The 18,105-nt window shown below is 37.0% G+C and overlaps 1 protein-coding gene across 4 annotated transcripts in view; it reads left to right on the forward strand.

Moving 5' to 3' along the window:
* PLD5 (phospholipase D family member 5) overlaps window positions 1–17,454 on the forward strand; it is a 189,966-nt gene extending 172,512 nt beyond the window's left edge. For all 4 annotated transcript variants that reach the window (XM_013943859.2, XM_013943860.2, XM_013943863.2 and 1 more), the window contains 4 exons: window positions 3,952–4,091; window positions 6,240–6,405; window positions 12,579–12,693; window positions 15,144–17,454. In XM_013943859.2, coding sequence (XP_013799313.1) covers window positions 3,952–4,091; window positions 6,240–6,405; window positions 12,579–12,693; window positions 15,144–15,379 — 657 coding nt within the window. In that variant the 3' untranslated portion in view covers window positions 15,380–17,454. The remainder of the gene's footprint in view (window positions 1–3,951; window positions 4,092–6,239; window positions 6,406–12,578; window positions 12,694–15,143) is intronic.
* Window positions 17,455–18,105: the final 651 nt, after the last annotated feature.

The following is an 18,105-nucleotide window of genomic DNA, read 5'->3' on the forward strand; positions in this document are numbered from 1 at the left end:
CTTTTCTCTCACATTCAGGAAACAATAGAGCAGCCCTTCAGGCAGCTCATTTATTTACACTAGTGGACATAAGGCGAATGACTTGGAGTAAACAAATTGTTTATCAGACATCTAAAATGATAAACAATAAGCTTGCTATCAGAACTTGTATTTTTATCAGTGATTTATAAGGATTAATCCTTTTCATTCTGTTCCCTTGAACACATTCATGCTTCTGTAGTATAGTAGCTTTTATCTTTTAAATGATATTTTAAAACTTCTAAACTTTAAACAACTAAGATTAAGCATGACAAATATAGATGAGAAAAAGAACGAGGAAAAAGAAAAAATGAGAGACTGTGGTATATCCCTATGGAAACACTGTCTCTGTATTTTTTATGGGAAGAAAGGGTGCAGTTCTCTATCTCACCAGTGATGCAGCAGAACTGGAAAAAGGTACACAGGCAAGGTGATAGAGATGATGAAAGATGGAGTACATGTATTATCCATTTTGGAGGTAATTACATAAGTAAAAAAAGGATTTAAAATCAGGACTATCATGAAGGAGATAAAGCTTTATTTACCATTCTGCATAATACAAGGGGCAACAAACCATTGCTTTATAGCTAGTTAAGCCTAAAATAACACGAGGCATGTAGCATACTATTAAGTTACAGGAGCCTCGAGCACAGTATGTTGGTGCAGATGAGTGGTTATATGGGGCAGGGTTTACCTGACCTGTCGTGAGCCACACAAAGTTCAGATGTCCAGGTTGTTCAGCCCGTACAGTCAGTGGAGAGGGATGGCTATTTTAGAATGAAATGAATGAAAATCTGAAAGTGCCTAAGACAGCCAGGATTAATAGCCTTCTGAAGAGACATATATATTTCCATTGATTCTGGAGAGAGCTGTAAGGACTAGCTTAAATTAGAAAACCAATTTTTGGACAGTTAGCTAAAGAGCTGTAAAATGAATTCCACCCAAAGTAGCTGCCCTTCTTAAAAGCAGTATGCAAACTCCTACCCCCTTCCAAGCAACCTGTAAGAAATGGAGAAATCCTGCTGAAAGCCCAACCTGCAGGTCACACAGCAACGAAGGCTTGGCAAGGCTAACATAAGGGATATGGGAGCCGAGACAAAGACCAGTGGAGAGGGTCTCTACAAAAACTGCTCTTCTGCAGTGTTTTCAGAGTGTTCACTTCCTCTTTGTGATTTGTTTTCTTCTTTTCTGGGCTGGGACAAAGGCCTCTTGTCTTGTAGTTCCACTTTCGAAAACAAAAGAAAGGAGTTACTGGTACTCAAAACCTCAGATCAGCTAAGTCTAACTCCAGGAGGTCCCTGAACTTGTAGTCACAGACAGTTTAGTTACTAGGTTATCATCAGGAAAAAAGAATGCAGTTTATATAGATGAACTATACGAATGTAAAGCTTGAGAAATGGACTTGAATGAAATTGAACCACCTCTACTTGTTTTGATACTGTTCTGATGCAATAGAAAAGCAAGCCTGCTCTCACTGAAGGCAGGTACCTAGTACTGAATTTGTCCAAACCTCCTGAACTGAATTAGCTCCCAATGTACATTATGCAAGAACTCACCAGGGCAAAGAATGAATTTACACAGCTTGCAAAGCAGGGAGTTTGTGTATCGCTATTCACTGTGTATCAGCAGCAGTCTCTCCACTTTGAAATCATCAGAAGCCTTGTCTATATGGTGAAAGAGATGGCTGAATCCATAGGAGATAGTGACTGTTATATTACACAGTTAGGAAGCATGTTTAATTTCTTCATTATACCATATATGCTACATTTCAGCATAGCACCAGTCTCTGTGCTGTTCTTTCCCTCTACTAAAAAGATGAGGATAGGAGAAAGATTATTACTATTTTTCATCTCAAAAGATAAGAGTGAGAGGAAAAAAGAAAGTTCAATCTTTAGAATCAGTTCTTCCTGCCTGAAAACAGGCTTTACAATAAATTTCTCACCTGCTATCAAATTCTCAAAAATTCAGCAGCTGTTTACCAGCATGCCCATCTGAAGGACTGTCACAGAGTTGTGCTGGGCTGTTGGTGAAACCGAGTGTGAGCATCACTGTTCTGTACTAGCAGTAAGTAAAGAAGAAAGTCTGCTACAACCTAGGGAGCACCACTAGTTGCCACCACTGCCCTGTCTGTGAAGCCAGGGTGGGGGAGCTGCCCATGCCCAGCTTGGCTCCTCTGCTCCTTGGGCCCCCAGCCCTGCAGCTCCCTCCCTTTCGGTCTGGGACAACACAGCCACACTGAGCAGGGGCATTGCAAGGTACTGAAGGACTATGTTGGTAGGCTTGTTTCTGCTAGTTGAAGACAAGTATCAAATGGGTATTTAGTCAGGACAGCAAGTATTAGATACTAATACCGAGAAAGTACCAAAATATCTTTATTGAGCTGAGGGGGGTCAGCTGTACCTCAAGCTGACAAGTGGAATGCCCAAACACAAGTGTTAAGAGTGAGAATCTTACCAGAAAAATTTTTTTCTAAATACCTTTGGTTCACTGATCTTTATCATAAACTCATCTGAAAAAGAAAATGCGTAACTTTTTCATTCTTTAGCTGTTCCGTCTATAACTTTAAACTTGTATCCAAGAAAATATTAAGAAAGTATACAAATAAAATCACAGTGCAGTATCCTCTTAAAACTGATTCAGATGATAGACATAAATTATGTTTAACAAAATCATTTTACACTGTTTCTTGAGTCCAAACTCATTGTTTGAAAATATATTTCACTTTCAATCTTCTGGCTATATAAAACAACATACATAAAGTCTTTTTTTTTAATATACTTGGGAATCATGGCTATAAGGTTGCTTAGCAACAAAACATCATCTTTCAGACTGGCTGATAAAAACACAAGAGGGTTTGGGGGTCTTTTTCTAGTGTGCAGGAATGGATCTTGAATACTGATCTTGAAATCTTACTGCTGTTAATTATTCTGTTATTATTCTGAACTTATTTATTTGCAGTAAAAGTAAATCCTTAAGAACACCAGTCAGTGATTAAGGCACCACTGTGATAGGCACTGTATTGGAAAAAAAAAGAAAGAAAATCTGTCCCTAAAGGAAACACACTAATCTATCTGTCAGGATGCAACGCAAGCAGATAGCAAAGGTGAGAAGATCAAACAGCAGCAGGGAGGCAGTGGGTTGGTAGAGCAAGAGGCACCTGCTCTGGCTAAGCTGCCTTTAACAACTGCTGCTCCCAGGACCTGTGTTGCTTTTGAGCAGTCTGGCAGGTGGCTCCTCCTCTTCCCTGTCCCAGTTCGAGAGGAAGAGCAGAAGGTCCTTGGCCTCTCTGCTAGGTGCAGGGGTAACTTCTCATGGCTTCCCAGACTTTGCCTTGCTGGCTGACCCATTTAAAATCCCTAAATACAGAACTGAAAAACTAAAATCTCAACTTATCACTTACCAACTCAATAGTTGGTATGTTGGTATTTATATATGGAGATAAGTTTTAAAGATAATTTTCTTGAAAATCTACAGCATCTCCTTGCAGCAGTGACTCTTAGCAGATGGTGACTTTGCGCAGAACTTTGAACAAGATTGACATAATAAAAACTTAATTCTTGACTGCAAGTGATGGATCAGCTTCACAGTTGTAAGAACATAAATTTTCCTCCATTTAATAGTAGCCAGTACTGTGACGCTTTGGAACAAAAATTCTCTGATACATAACAAAAACTTTTCAACTAGAGCTGCTTTGATGACAATGGATGTTTTAAAGTTTGTGCTCTCTGCATTTCACCCACAATTATATCTAAATGGAGGAAAATTAAGCAAATAACTCTCCTTTGCAACTTTGTATATTCTAGCAGGACAGTTAAAGGTATCAGTTAATAGTTGCTACTGAAATATCTAATACTGCTTGCTAGAATGAAAGTAGGGTGGGGGGAAATCTCTCCATGTATTTTAAACGCAGTATTTGAACTTTTGCCTTCACAGAATTCACCTAAACTCTTCTGCCCAAAGGACAGAGTCCTGGATATTGAAGCTATATACAATGTTATTGATGATGCAAAACAGTTTGTATACATAGCTGTCATGGACTACTTGCCTATTGTCATTGACACAAATGCTAAAAGGTGAGTGTCCATGTTCAGAACAAGCATGTTATCATACTGTTGATAAGGTTTACTGGACAAAATGAACCCACAGGAGATTATTTACTACTGTGGACCAAATTTCTTGGGGCCCAATTCTGCTCTTATTGAAATCAGTGAGAGTTCTGCCATTGATTTAAATGGGAGCAGAATTGGGACCTAAGAAGACATTTCCAGTTTTGGGTCCTAAGGTTTGGATCTGTCTGTCGAAGGAGATCAGAACTTGTCTAGTCTGACCATCTGCAAGTGACTGGAACCCAGGAATACAAGAACCTGCCTATATATATAAATCGTATTTCTTACACTGCTGTATTCAGTGCCTTGATACCAAAGCTACTGGCATTGTATGAATACCATACAGATACTTGGTATGACAGAGAGAGTGAGAATGTGTATGTGTGTAAAAGATAAATAACATGTTTTGAATTCTAATACACAATGTGGGAGATGTCATAATTTTACTGAAATATACATATATGAGAATTCAAATTCTGCAGGTTACAGTTTATTTCCCATTTTGGTTAACTGAGAGTTGCTAAAAACAAACAAAACCATATTTTTTTACGCATGATGTATGTATGGACCACATTTTTAAAAAGCACTCATGACCCAAAACTGGAGCCACAGCGTAATAAAGCCATTCAACTCAGAAGGCTAGGTAAGTATTCAGTGGTCCCTGCTACTCTTGATAATACTTGCTATGAATTGAGCTTCTAGTACAGCTTGCCATTCCATCTATGTGCTCTAAATTAAGCACTCTTAAGCCAAACTAAAAATCTGGTTATGTGCTTTCTTCCAGATTTTCTTAAGTAAAGATGAAGAAATGGGTTTTGTTCAAATTTTTCAAAAAAACCCCTATCATTAAACCTTTCATTAACCTATCTGAATGACATCAAGCATAAGATACTTTATTTCCACAGGAGTTTTTCGAATGAACTTATTCCATACAGCTTTTATCACACTGATAGAATCATAGTTTTGTAGGAACCCCAGAGTTTCATCTTATGCATCCCTGTCATTTCTCGTTTAGGCTGTAAAGTATCTTAGCATGAGTCACAGTGTTGCAGGTGATCTATGCCACTGTACGGAACAGCAGTCTCCTGTAGTTCTCCTTCCTTTGTTCCCATCCCTAAAGGATTCAGAAATCAATATGGATTTGGGAGATCCAGGAGAGCCCCCCATGTGAATCCTCTTATACTTTTCCTAGCAGCATGGCTTTGTAGTTGAGGAACTGCCACAGCTTCCCTATCTTGTCAGTTCCCAATTCTCGCCTGTAAGTTATTTTCTGGAATAGCAGAGCTCGAGCTTCTTTCAGCTGAACTCCTTGACATGTGCTGGAGTGACGAAAGCATGCATTTTCTTTAATTCTTCCTGTCCAGACCTGCTCCCACCCAAAGGTCAGGAACTAAAAGCTCCTAACTAGTGACTGTGAGAATGGCACCATGGAAGCTACTATCCCATTCACAACAGTTTCTCCAGTCCTCATCAGGAAGAGAGGCAGCATCCTCCTTGCACAACCCATCTCCTTTCCCCACTAAATAGTGTGGGCACCCTGCACTGGAGCAGCCCTCCTTTCTCTAAGCAGGGAACTTACAGGAGGTGTTCCAGTTCTCAACCTGTATGGTCCCAGTACAGAGGGAAAGTGAGGGCAGGGAAGGATTCCGTGTGCCTGTTCCCTCACTTGCATAACTAATAAAAAATTCTTCTTGTCCCCCTGTCTGGGCTGGGTAAGGAGCACCCTCTAGCTGTAGCTCCTTCTGTTTCTTTGACACCCAAGAGCTCCACTGCTCCACCTAAAGGCAGTGACACAGGAATAACTCTCCTGGCCATGGGGAGACAAGGAACATGTATTTTGTGCAAGGGGCAGCTCTCACCTACAGAAATAGAAGATGTGCGCAGCCATCTTCACTGCCCCCATGGTGACAGGTTTGGTGCAGGGCAGAATGACATAAAGGATTCTGGCAGATCAGTTCAGTCAGAACCCCTTCAAGTGAGAACCGCATTCCTTAAATTGCTGGAAAATGCAATTCAAATTTTTTTATAGTTTTCTCTGTGATATCTAAGTTTGTCTGTATAAAAAAAATTTTTTTTTTTAAAGACCTCTGAATATACTGTATTCTCTCTCCACAGATACTGGCCATATTTAGATGGGAAGATAAGAGAAGCTTTAGTTTTACGAAGTATTAAAGTACGACTTCTCATAAGTTTCTCCAGAGACACAGATCCCCTTACATTTAATTTTGTTTCATCTCTCAAAGCTATTTGCACTGAAGTTCCCAGCTGTAGTTTGAAAGTTGTAAGTATAATCCATATTGCTTTGAAATCTAAGATTCTTCCCCCAAAAAAATCAAGAAAACTTCACAACAACTGAAAAGCGTTCTGTGTTAGTATGGAAACGTTTAAATTTCATTAAATAACATATGTATCATAGTGGACTAAATTTAATCCTGGAAGTAGCAGACATAGAAACAAAGACAGGAAAGTAAAATGATGCCAGAAGGCAGTCTGTGTTGGGGACAGCTCATGTAGAACACTACATCTGGTCTTTCATGGCAAAGCTAGCAGAGTGAACCACAGTTATGTCTTGTTTAAACTGGCTGCTAATAGTAAGTGTGACAGCACAAAAAAGTTTTTTAGTTTGCATTCGTGTAACCTTACTGTGCAGCTCCATAAGCATCTACTTTTCCTTTAATAAAGTACAAGAAAAAATAATGGAAGGTTTAACATTACATTCAGAATTATGAACAAATATTATGCAACCACATTATACATGCAGTACAGGAAAGTGAGAAATACCATATATGTCATGCTTGCATTAGAGAACAGAGTGCATGGCAAGTGCTATTTAAAATCTGATATATTCTTAGGAATTGAGGGATGCTGGAACTTACAATCATCTTGTACCAATTTCTTTTTTTTTGTGGAGAAAATTTTCTTAAATTGCTAAATCTGCTAAATTATTTTGACTTTTTAAATTTGATAATTTAAATAAAACAAGTACTAATACTGCTTGTGTTACACTAAGTGGTATTTATGCATATCAAGAAATAGGGATTTTTTTATGAAATACACTGTTACAAGTTTGTTAGGTGAGAAGCAGCAAAAAGGTTGGTAATTCATGTTGCTCACACTGCTCAAGCCACTTTGAACAATTTCAAGCAACCTGTAGCTCCTTCTGTATTTACCATCAGAATTCTATCTATGTATTCAAAATTACTCTTTAGTAAATAACACCTAATGCTCTACATACTTGTAGCCATTTTCCTCTACTTAGAACAGGTAGAATCTTTAGGACAGAATTTATCTTGCAAAGAACTAAATGCTAGGAGGAAAATTTTTGATTTCTATGTATCTATTCTAGATAAATATTGTAGCTAGAGTATCTTTAGTTTGAAATACAAATATAACAATTTCCAGTAATAAAAAATAGCACACCCCAGATTTTAATACAGTTTTAATTTACGATGCAACTCAGTTACCTCTGTGCTGTGCATCAGCAGGACATTCTGCATACTGGGTAAATTACTGCCTTAAACAATAACAGACTTAAGATTGTTTTGTTATGAGTAGCACCTTAAGGCTCAGAGTTTGCTGGTTACTATTTGTGAAACTGTGGCACAGGCTTCATCATGACACTCATTTACTTCACAAAACATGACAGATAAGTACTGTTTTTTCTAACTTGCATATCCTTTATGCTTATCTGGTTATAGCTAGGATCAAAGGGTAAAAATGCATGGCGGGGGGGGATGACAGCTAACAAGGTAGAAAAATTAAATGTTCCAAATTAATGGAAAAATCTGCTCTTCCCTTTGTTTCTGCTTTGGGTATGAGAAAACATGAAGTCAGACTAAACACTGTACAGAAAATACAGTCAAGTGCAGGCATGTATTGTATGTTTTTATACACAAGAACGTTGAAATTTTAAGAGAAACTTAAACTAGAAATTCTCACTAAGATTTTACTTAAATTAGAAATTGAATGGTGGCAATTCGGTTTAAATTGTCCTAGTACCTTAATATTGTTCTGACAGAAATGGCATTTCCCCATCTTCCATTTTCTTGGGGATAACATATCTCAGTCCTACAACAAGTATTTTAATAATTTTTTTCTTTCATTTAGGTTTTGTTCCCTGTGAAATGCTTTTTCGTGATTGTTTCTTTCCTTGGAAAGACCACTTTGGCTAACTGGTTTCCAGGAGGTGCCCATGGCTTGCTGCAGGGTACACTGCAGCTGTTTTGCCAAAGGCAGGAGCCCAAGGTACACTGTCAATCTTGGAGAAGATTGTTCAGCTGCTTCTGTTGAATGGAAATCTCCTCTTGATTTCCCCAAAAGTCTTTGACCAGGCCAATGGAAGTTTTGGTATTGCCTAACTAGAAACCAGGGCCCTGCAAACTAGTTATGCCTGGCAGTGTCATGATCAAAACCTGCAGCCAACCACCATTTCTCTCAATTTTCACTCAGTTGTAGAGATCAGAAAGGCAGGGGATGGCAAGATGCGATCTCCTAGTTGAGACAGTCTAATTTTAATGCATTTCTTCTATCTAGAAGCAGGTTTTCCTCTTTTGCCACAAAAATGTCTGGCAACACTGAGCAATTAACAGCACTGAAGCCAGTCAGAAAGAGATTAATCCTTAATTATGCATTCCTTAGCATCTTACTATGGATTGTGGAGTCCACGTTAAATAAGCATTGAGGAGTCATAATTATTGGATTCAACTGAAACTGTCCTTTGAGAACATGAATTCAATGCAAGTACTCTGAAAAAAGACCAGTGGGAAGACTTAAGAGGAAAAAAGCCTTTGCTTGAAAACTAAATAACTGCTCTAAGCACATGGCCAAACATCAAGTAGAGAACTGCATACCAGCCTCGCGGCTCATCCAGTGAGCTCTGTCCTGTGTGCTGAACTACAAGTAAGCATGAAATTAAGGCCTGAACTCTAAGGGGTAAACTCAAGATGAAGAGTTCATCAAGCATGCATCTGGGGACCTTAATTCTAGTATTCCCCAAGTTATGCGTGCTTATCTCTGTAAATGCATATTACTTATGTGCAAGAATGTACAGTCTAACTCTGAAAGGTGAATTAAAAAGGGGCCTGCTCTGTTGCTTAGTGCTGAACAGAGAAAGTGGCATGCTTTTAAAGGATCCACAGAAAGTATGGAATAGAACCAAGTTAACTTTAGAGAACTGGAAACCAGGAAGGAGTGGCATTGACCAGACATAAGTATCACAGCACATGCTGTTCTTGAGGCGCCAACTGAATCTATTTTGGGGTTGTGCAGGTGTATCCTGCTAGGGAACCTTTCACTATTCTTCAGACACCAGAAATACCAAAACAAAAATGTCCTGCAAGTAAACAAAGTGTTATGAATTAACTATGAAACCTTTCATCCTAAGCAGTAATTTAATTTTAATCATCTAAAGTCCTAAAAAAAAAAGTTAGAAAAGATGAATGAAATCTCAACAAGAGGTACAGTATTACTAACACAGTACTTCTTCTGAAGGTATGCTGGAAAACATTAGTATGTGCCACTCAATGCTAGTTCACTTGCTCATCTAAGTTACATCTGTGTATTCTGTTTGTGAGGGCAGATGGGTTTCCCTCTTACCTGTATTGTCAAGGAGTTAATGGCTTGTCTGCTACAGCTGGAGAACACATTACATTTTCAAGCCACCTATCTTTACCTGCCTGAATTTAAAATTTTCTCTCCTGCTAGGTTATATGAACAGAAGGTTAATGTATCTTTTTTTCAATTCAGCAGATCTGCTGAATCTATCTCAGTGTGACAACTTTAAGTTTGCATTACTCTGTTTGACCATTTTTGCAGCAAGATATGTAACCTTTTGCTAAATCACATAACCTTGGGAAGAGTGCTTGTTATATTTTGTTTCCTGGTACTAAATACTTTTCCCATTCACCATCTTTAGAGCATTCCCTACAATATTAGTATTACTCACACAGTGGGTTACTTCAGCCTCCAAATCATGATGGAGAGTTAATGCAGTACACTTGAAGGATGCCCTACGGCTGCTAACTGTCTTCCTTTGTTGTGCAGAGAAAGCCATGAGCATTTTTACTTTTTTATCAAACATTCAAGACTGTTTCAGAAAGATTCAGATCAATCTCTAGGTTGCTAAGTACATACCTTCTGTGTGGGTACATGTCTGCACAATAGTTCCTCAGGCATGGAGTTGCAGCTTTGATATTTTATGAAAATTAACCCTGACTAGCTAGTAAGCTTTCTTTTATAGCTGTAAGATGGTTTGTTCTAACTTTTTTTAAAAAAAGTAATACTGTAATTGCTTGTTAGTGATGTTTAAAATGTTTAACTACAGATACAGTTTTTTCCATGCAGTTTAGTTACACAGTTAAATGTGAATATGCAATATAGAGCTCATCTAAAGAAGACGAAAATCTTTACTAATGCCTGTATAAAGCAGTCATTCTATTAAAAAGTTTGGGTTGGTCTGCTTGTTTTTAATGCAAAAAACCCTGTCCTTATAATTTTTCTAGTATCTGAACTTATTACAAAAATTAAACTGTGGAAGTTAAAAATGCTATGTGCACAGGTAAGTAGGCATGCAGTGGCATATGAAAGCCAGAGACTGGTAGATCAGATTGTGATGGATCTTACAACTGTACTACATGACCATACAGTATTACACTCAATTTTCCACTGAGCTGTTGAATAAGGTAGTCAATTTTACAGATAGTTAACCTGGCAGGGTACTATATGCTTTAGGGATTTTTTTTTTTTTCCTCCACTTAGTGATCTAAACTTCTACCCCTTCTCAACAATAAAGGACTAGGCCTTGGTTTAAAGTTGAATAGTAAAATGCAAAAAAAGGAGATTATAAAAGAGCTTCCACTTCTCCACAGAAATACATACTCTTTTAATTGTTTGTTCCTAATGCATTAAAAACCTACTTCACCCCTAAAAATCTGTTTCATCACCTTGGGGAAAAAAAATCAACCCCAGAACAGAAACCATCCTGTTCAACACTGGAATCACTGTAAGCAGAGACCTGCAGGACTGAGTGGGCATTGAGCCTGGACTGGTCTTGGCATTTTACGCAGAGGTCTTTCAAACACTATTGGTACAGCCTCTGGCAACAGAAAATTCACCCAATGTATTTTCCAAGGAGAAAGAGAGCAATCCTAACTTACAGTCCAAAGCATAAAGCATTAGGTTCAACAACAGCCTTTGGCCTGCTGTACCTTTTATCTGCAAATACACCATATTAATTAGGTTTGATAATACTAATTGGAGGTAAGCCTGTACAGTATTTACAGAGTTCTTCAAGGAAAACCAAAGAACTGTAAAGACTGAGATGGATGATTAAGAGGAGATGGTTTGAACGAGTAGTACAGTCACCCCTTCCACCCCTCCGCTATTTATATGCGGTTCTGAAGTGACCACTAAACACCAGTGTGATGAAACCTAAAGCTGGAGTTCCTGGTACTCATTAACAACCCAGAGTTGGGTTTTGAAAATATTCAGGCTATTCTGAAAGGCATCTCTATACCTAAGAGGATTATGTCAAGGTTGTATTGAAGGTATCACTGGTTCAAGGTGTGAACAGTACATTAAAGGGTTTTTTTTGGAAGGGGGGGAGGGGGGGCTTTCTTACTATTTTTCAACTTTTGACTAGCTGCACTGTGTAGCCAGTTACCTTAATTAGCGATACACTATGGATTAGGTTTGTTCTGGGGAATCTACACCATCACCTCTATCACAAAGTTTCCAAGTCCAACACTAAATATTTAATTTCTTCTTTATTCTCCTGTTATTCTCCACTTCTGTTTTTGGACTCTGGGTGTGTAGCTATCAGTTTTCCTAATGAAACAAATAATACTTAAGCTTGTACCAGAAACCTCATTTTCTGTCTGGCACTAAGATTAGAAATGCATATAGTTCTTCAATAAAATCAATCAAATTTTACCCTTTAGGGTAAAACAGATGCATTTTTCTCTTGTCAAGGAAGTCTGATCTCTGCAAATCAGATTTAATCTTGGAAAGTTACAGAGAAGGGTAAGTTTCCCATTGTAAACTATGCAATGTACAAGATAAAGGTATTAATTCAGCTTGTTGGCAAGCTGGATCCTGAAACAGACTTCAAATGCCAGTGTCCCTTGATGAATGAGGAAAGGAGCTAAATACACTTCTGGCACTTACCCTGCAGAACACAATGGATTTTTTGTTCATTTCACAGCCTTTATTATAAAGCATTGTATTGCTTTTAGTATGCTGTAGCCACACAATTTGTATACTTCAGAATGCCAAGGTATACTGAAAATCAGACTTTGAGAATTTAGTATGAAATTCAAGTATATGCTGTTTTATTCAAATGAATGCTCACCTACAAACTCAAGCTGTTCTGTAGCACTAACTCCTTGTCAATGAGGAGTAGCAGGACAGAAAAACTATGGCTGTTCATTACCTTAATTCCTTTCTGTTTTATGGCAGAAATTCTTTGACCTTGAAGAAGAGAGTGCATGCTTTCTTAAAGAACAGAAGAATGCTTCCCTCCCCAAATTAAATCGTAACAAATATATGGTGACTGATGGAGCTGCATACATTGGTAAGTAACTGTATCTCAAGAAGTTCTAGTTTATTTGTAGCCAAAAGCCCAAAAGAACATTGATTTGTAAGTTAGGAATCTACAACTGATATGCTTGTTAAGTTAAAAATACTGGACTTGCATCTTAAGGAACCTGGATGAAGACTGAGCTTTGAAAGGAAGATGAAATTTTTCATTAAAAAAACTGTTTAGATAAGTTTCCTCCCCGCTTCCTCCTATTAATCAGTTTCTCCAAAAGCAGCATGGTGTTTTCAGTATTTAGAAACAGACTGAAAACACAAACACAGCATACTTTAGGGAGAAGGAATAAACTGGATGAATGAAGATGGACTATTCTCCATTTTCCATGTGATTATGAAAGCTATGGTCATCATGGTAAATATTGGACAAATGACTGTCCTCCTCCTCTTCTGAAGTCATCTTATTAACTGTATACTGTAATGACTCATTTCAGACACCATTTTTTAACATTAGGTACATTTCTAATAGATATGAAAAATAAGAAAAATCTCATTGTGGATTAAAGATATATTTAAATAATATGTTTGTGTACAGCAGCTAACAAAGGTTCTTTATCAGTCAATGCTCATTAAATGGATAACAACTATCTTTTAAAAAAAATCAGCTTGAGCTGGGCTCCAGGACCAGCAAACTGCTACTGAACAAAACGTAACTCAGGAGATTCTATAAAGTCTAAAGAAAACAAACATTCTAATAGGCTGCAACTCATGCTTTCGTTGCCTACCTGCTCACCCTGAGTTTCTGTAAAGAGCTTAAAGCCAGGGATCATAAAGGGAATGAGTGAGGACACAGGCTGCAACCCAGAAGCATTTCTGTTCACATGGATGAATAATGGAGAATCACAGAGTCTAGAGAGATGTCTGAGAGCTCCTCTTAAAAGCTCACCTTGATGGGTTCTTGAGTATATCCCAGTTTCTTAGACCATGCCTTGAATTAAATATGTGGACCAGGACATAGTGTCCTCTCTTTAAAACTGTCATCACAAAATCATAGCTATGATTTGCAGAAACCATAGACATCTCATTAAAAGTTTTCTGTCACCTTGGATGCTCTGTGGACTACTACTGAATCCCAAAAATTACCTTTCATTATTTTCAGTCACTGAATACTTTGTTTCAAAAAAGTCACTTCTCCATTCTCTTTAGTATTTTGGCACCCTATTCTCTTTACCTATCCAAACCTTTTTTCTCACTTTAAGTAGTACAGCTTAATCCTCTCAGGTCTCCCAAATGTTTTATGAGTCCCCAGATCCTCTGTTTACTTAATTTAAAAAAACTTTCCAATACCCAGATCCAATTTCAGTACCTTAAAGTGTCTACACAGCATGGATTCTTAGCTAAGTTGCTTTTATTCCTTCCCATTCTCCTTTCCCCCTTTGCTCCTCTCAAGTCATACAGATAATTGCATCTTGGCATATATCCCACAGTAATACTAGGTAGGATTTTTTTTTTTTTAAGAAAGAAAAAATTAAAGCTATTTGAAAGGAATACAAATGCATGTGGTTAAGGACCTGATGCATCCTTTCCTTGAAAGCATATGAAGAAATGTTCCTTATGATCAGACCTTGATTTTACAATCCTTGACAATTTCAGAATTCTTACATTTCCCTTTGCAGTAACTGAAAATGGCTCTCGAAAGAAAGGGTATGCAGTTCTCAGATACCTTCATGTATTTATGTTCAGACATTCTGTTTTAAAAGATGACCTCTAGGATCCAGTATTTTGGAGAAAATACATTGTACAAAGTAAAACTGAAATAGCTATTTCTTTTTATTTCACTGAAGCTGTAACTGAAATGCTTATTTTATCTGTTTTCCATTAATCTAGTTATCCTTTCTTTGCCTTGCTATCATCAGGATTTGAAACACTCATTCATTACCTTAAGACTTCATGCAACAAAAGGGGTAGTAACTGGAATAAAACAACAATAAAATTGCTTTCTTTTCCTGAAATAGTGTCTGTCAGCTGGTAACCTGTAAAGGATCTCTTGGTATGGCTCAGCATTACAGAGCAACCACTATCCATCCCATCTACGTTAAATCGTTTATACAGCCAAAAGTATTTTTATCCTTGGCACTAAAAAGGCTGACGAGGAAAGTAAATGGGGTAATAATACAATGTATACAAAAGGAAGAACAAGTTAGTTTTGAATAAATAAAAGAACCTGTTTTGGCTTGTGATGGATTAGAGTTGTTAAATTTGCACAAACCATCTGCACTACGCTCCGGTACATGATAGAGATTTTTTTTTTCCTGTCAGTATAGAAAACTGATTTCCATATATGTCTTAGTATATCTCTAGGTAGGTGTTGGGGAGAATGATACTTTATCATGCTGGATTGCCTTTGGCAGATGAGTGTTTTTGTGGGGTTTGTTTTTGTTTTTTAAACAATGTTACAAACTCATCGTATATTCCTGCATTTCTTTGTAGGTAATTTTGATTGGGTAGGAAATGCTTTTACACAGAATGCTGGAGCTGGCCTTGTTATCAACCAAGCAGACGCGGGGAACAGCACAAGCATCATTAAGCAACTCAAAGCTGTTTTTGAAAGGGACTGGTATTCACATTATGCCAAAAGTTTACAACCAACAAAAATCCCAAACTGTTTTAATTACAAACTTAATAAAGCAACATCAAATAAGACTGTCATGAGCAATGTGAATTAGAAAGACTATTCTACTGCTTAGTAGGGCAATGAAGAATTACAGTGGGGTGTAGCCCTATTTCATACTTACAGAAAAAAGACTTAAAGAAAAACAGCAAAAAAAGGGTTTGGTTTGGGGGATTTTTTTGTTTTTAGGAAAAAGCACACTTATATAGAAAATGTCTAAGGTATATTCTCTATATGAATTATTTAAGACTTTCAAATTTGTCACTTCTGACACTGAACACAAATTTCTGCTTCCATGTTACTTTTTACGTTCCACTTTTGAACGTAACAGCATGCGTCAAATTTTCAGTTTTAGGGCTTTCCCTACTTCCCATCCTGGCTAGAACAAACCCAGAGGCAGAACCAAGATTCAAGCTACAAAATGACATTCTAAGATCCGTTATTACTGACATATAAGTGGATGGGAGATTTCCCCCATTAAAGGAATAAGCAAACATTTGGCCATATAAATCATTCCCTTTAAATAAATGACTAGTCACTCAGATTTTTACTAGTTCTGAGCACATTGTTTGAGTATCACTCTTTCTCTAAGTTTTCTAACTATCCTTAAAATAGATTAGAGTTACATGACTGGTAATGCATTCATCTCCTAAGAGTATCAGAAAGTTTTGAGGAATGGGGGTTGGTCTAATCAAATTCATCATAATCCCTAAAGCCTCTCAGATAAATGGATTTCTATCAAAGTAATTTGGATTTCTTTCAGCATAACACTTACTTCTAATTATACTAGTATCTAACTATGAAAATCTCTGTATTGTGAGTATGGTAAAGATCAAGGACAGACTTTTCCTGAAATCTGAAGGTTATTTTCCCAATTTAGGTATTTATCAACTGAGAGTCAGCAGTTGTGTATGTATGATTAAACCAATGCATTAGTATTAAATACTGCTTTTTAGAAAGGTCAAGGGTTGTGCAAAACCATATAACAATAGTAGTTCAATGACCGTACTTGCATTTTTGTTGTTTTTACACCTGTAAATTCTTTTTGCTAGCTATCACTTCAAAAAAAATTTGGAAAGTTGTATTTTTCAGTTAAAATGTCACCATGTAGGTGAATACATCAGCACAAACAGGAATATGATGCTTTCATTTGGGCCAGTTTCAGGTGGTGTTTATTAGTGTGCCTCTACAAACATGGCTTAGTTGCAGCAAGAAGCAACTGTTCTGTAAAACTGCAAATTTGCTCTTTAAAAAAAAGGCAAAAAAGATTTTTAATGTTTGACAATTTTTTTTCCCAGTCTGAGCTGTATCAGCTTAGTTTCTTAACAAAAAGGTTTCCTTACTATCCCTGAGCTTCTGCTGAAGAAATTCAGCTACGAAAGAAGCTGCATTCTGCATTTTGTTAAAACATTCACATAACTTTTTCCGAAACGCAGGCCATTTTCACCTGGCTGTATGTTGTTGAAGGCACACTTTGAAAGCTGTAGGGTCACAGAGGGAGGAAAAAAAAAAAAGTCTCAAGGGACTATTTTAATCTTAAGAATGAATTAAAAACCCAGCTTCACTTTCAAGACACAGATTTAATTTGCAAGGTTGGGGGGAAAGTGGGGAAGAGAAGGTTTTATTTTCAACTAAGCACAGTTTAAGAAATCCTAAAAAGAGAATGCCATTTTCTGACATTTGCCAGCTAGAGATACATTTCAAAATTAGTTATGACTGCAAAAGGCCCATTTTGGTAAATAATGTTCATTTCTTTTAGATTTTCCCAGCTCTGGATCATTTCAATGAAAAAGGAAGTAACAAGAAAAAAAATCTCTAAAATCTCTGTCAACTTTAGCAGAAAATATTCCGTGCAGTTTTAATGCTCAATCACATTTTGCTAATATTAAGATAAGCCCATGCAATTTATTAGCTTTCCCCCCACCCTGTGAAGAACAGCATATATTCTGATATTAGTAAAAGAAACAAACAAAAAAAAAACAATCTAAAGAGAAAACAGACATTACCTGAGTTGCTGTGAAGGAGAGATCTGTTTTTTCTTTCTTCTGTATATAATTTTAGAAATAAGTATAGCAGCTACAGGAGAATGCCTCAAATGTTTTTAATGGAAATAAATGTTAATGCAGATTACTTTCTGTTGAAACTCTTACTGATTTCAGCTGAGTTACACCACCAATGAATTTAGTTTTCATAGTCAAAGGGGGGGAGGGAAAAAAAAACATTTTTAAAAGCTGTTGAACTATTTGTCAAGTTTCAGGGGGACTCTTATGGGTGGGTGATTTTAAAGCTTGAAATGAATTTAATAGAGTCCTTACCTAAGATACAATAATAACAATAATAATAATAATAATCTGTCTGGAATTGTCAGTTGTAATACCTGATGGCAATAATATACAAGAAGAATGAATCAATGTAATATTTTTCCCTCTTGCATTATGGATACTAGAATGTGTTGGTTTTGATATGACATTTTGTACAAATAATGAAGAAACTCAGCAGAACAGAATTTTGTCAAATGATAAAGCTAAGCTGTTTTCAAAGCAGGATTCAGTGACAACATGAGATTATGGAGTTACCACTGACCTTCTATATCTAATTACCAAATGAGTGATTCAGATGCAGTAGTTTTATCGGCTAGATTCTGGGGCAATAAAATCATGAAGATTAACTGGTCCATTAGTTTGTAAGTGCATTCTTACTGGCCTGATGAACAAATTCTGGTGCTTCAATGACTGAGAAAAAAGCTCATACAGAAAAGTACTTTTTTTAATAGTAGTAGTA

The sequence above is a fragment of the Apteryx mantelli genome, chromosome 3, assembly GCF_036417845.1.
Source record: "Apteryx mantelli isolate bAptMan1 chromosome 3, bAptMan1.hap1, whole genome shotgun sequence".
In the NCBI taxonomy this organism is placed as follows: Eukaryota; Metazoa; Chordata; class Aves; order Apterygiformes; family Apterygidae; genus Apteryx; species Apteryx mantelli.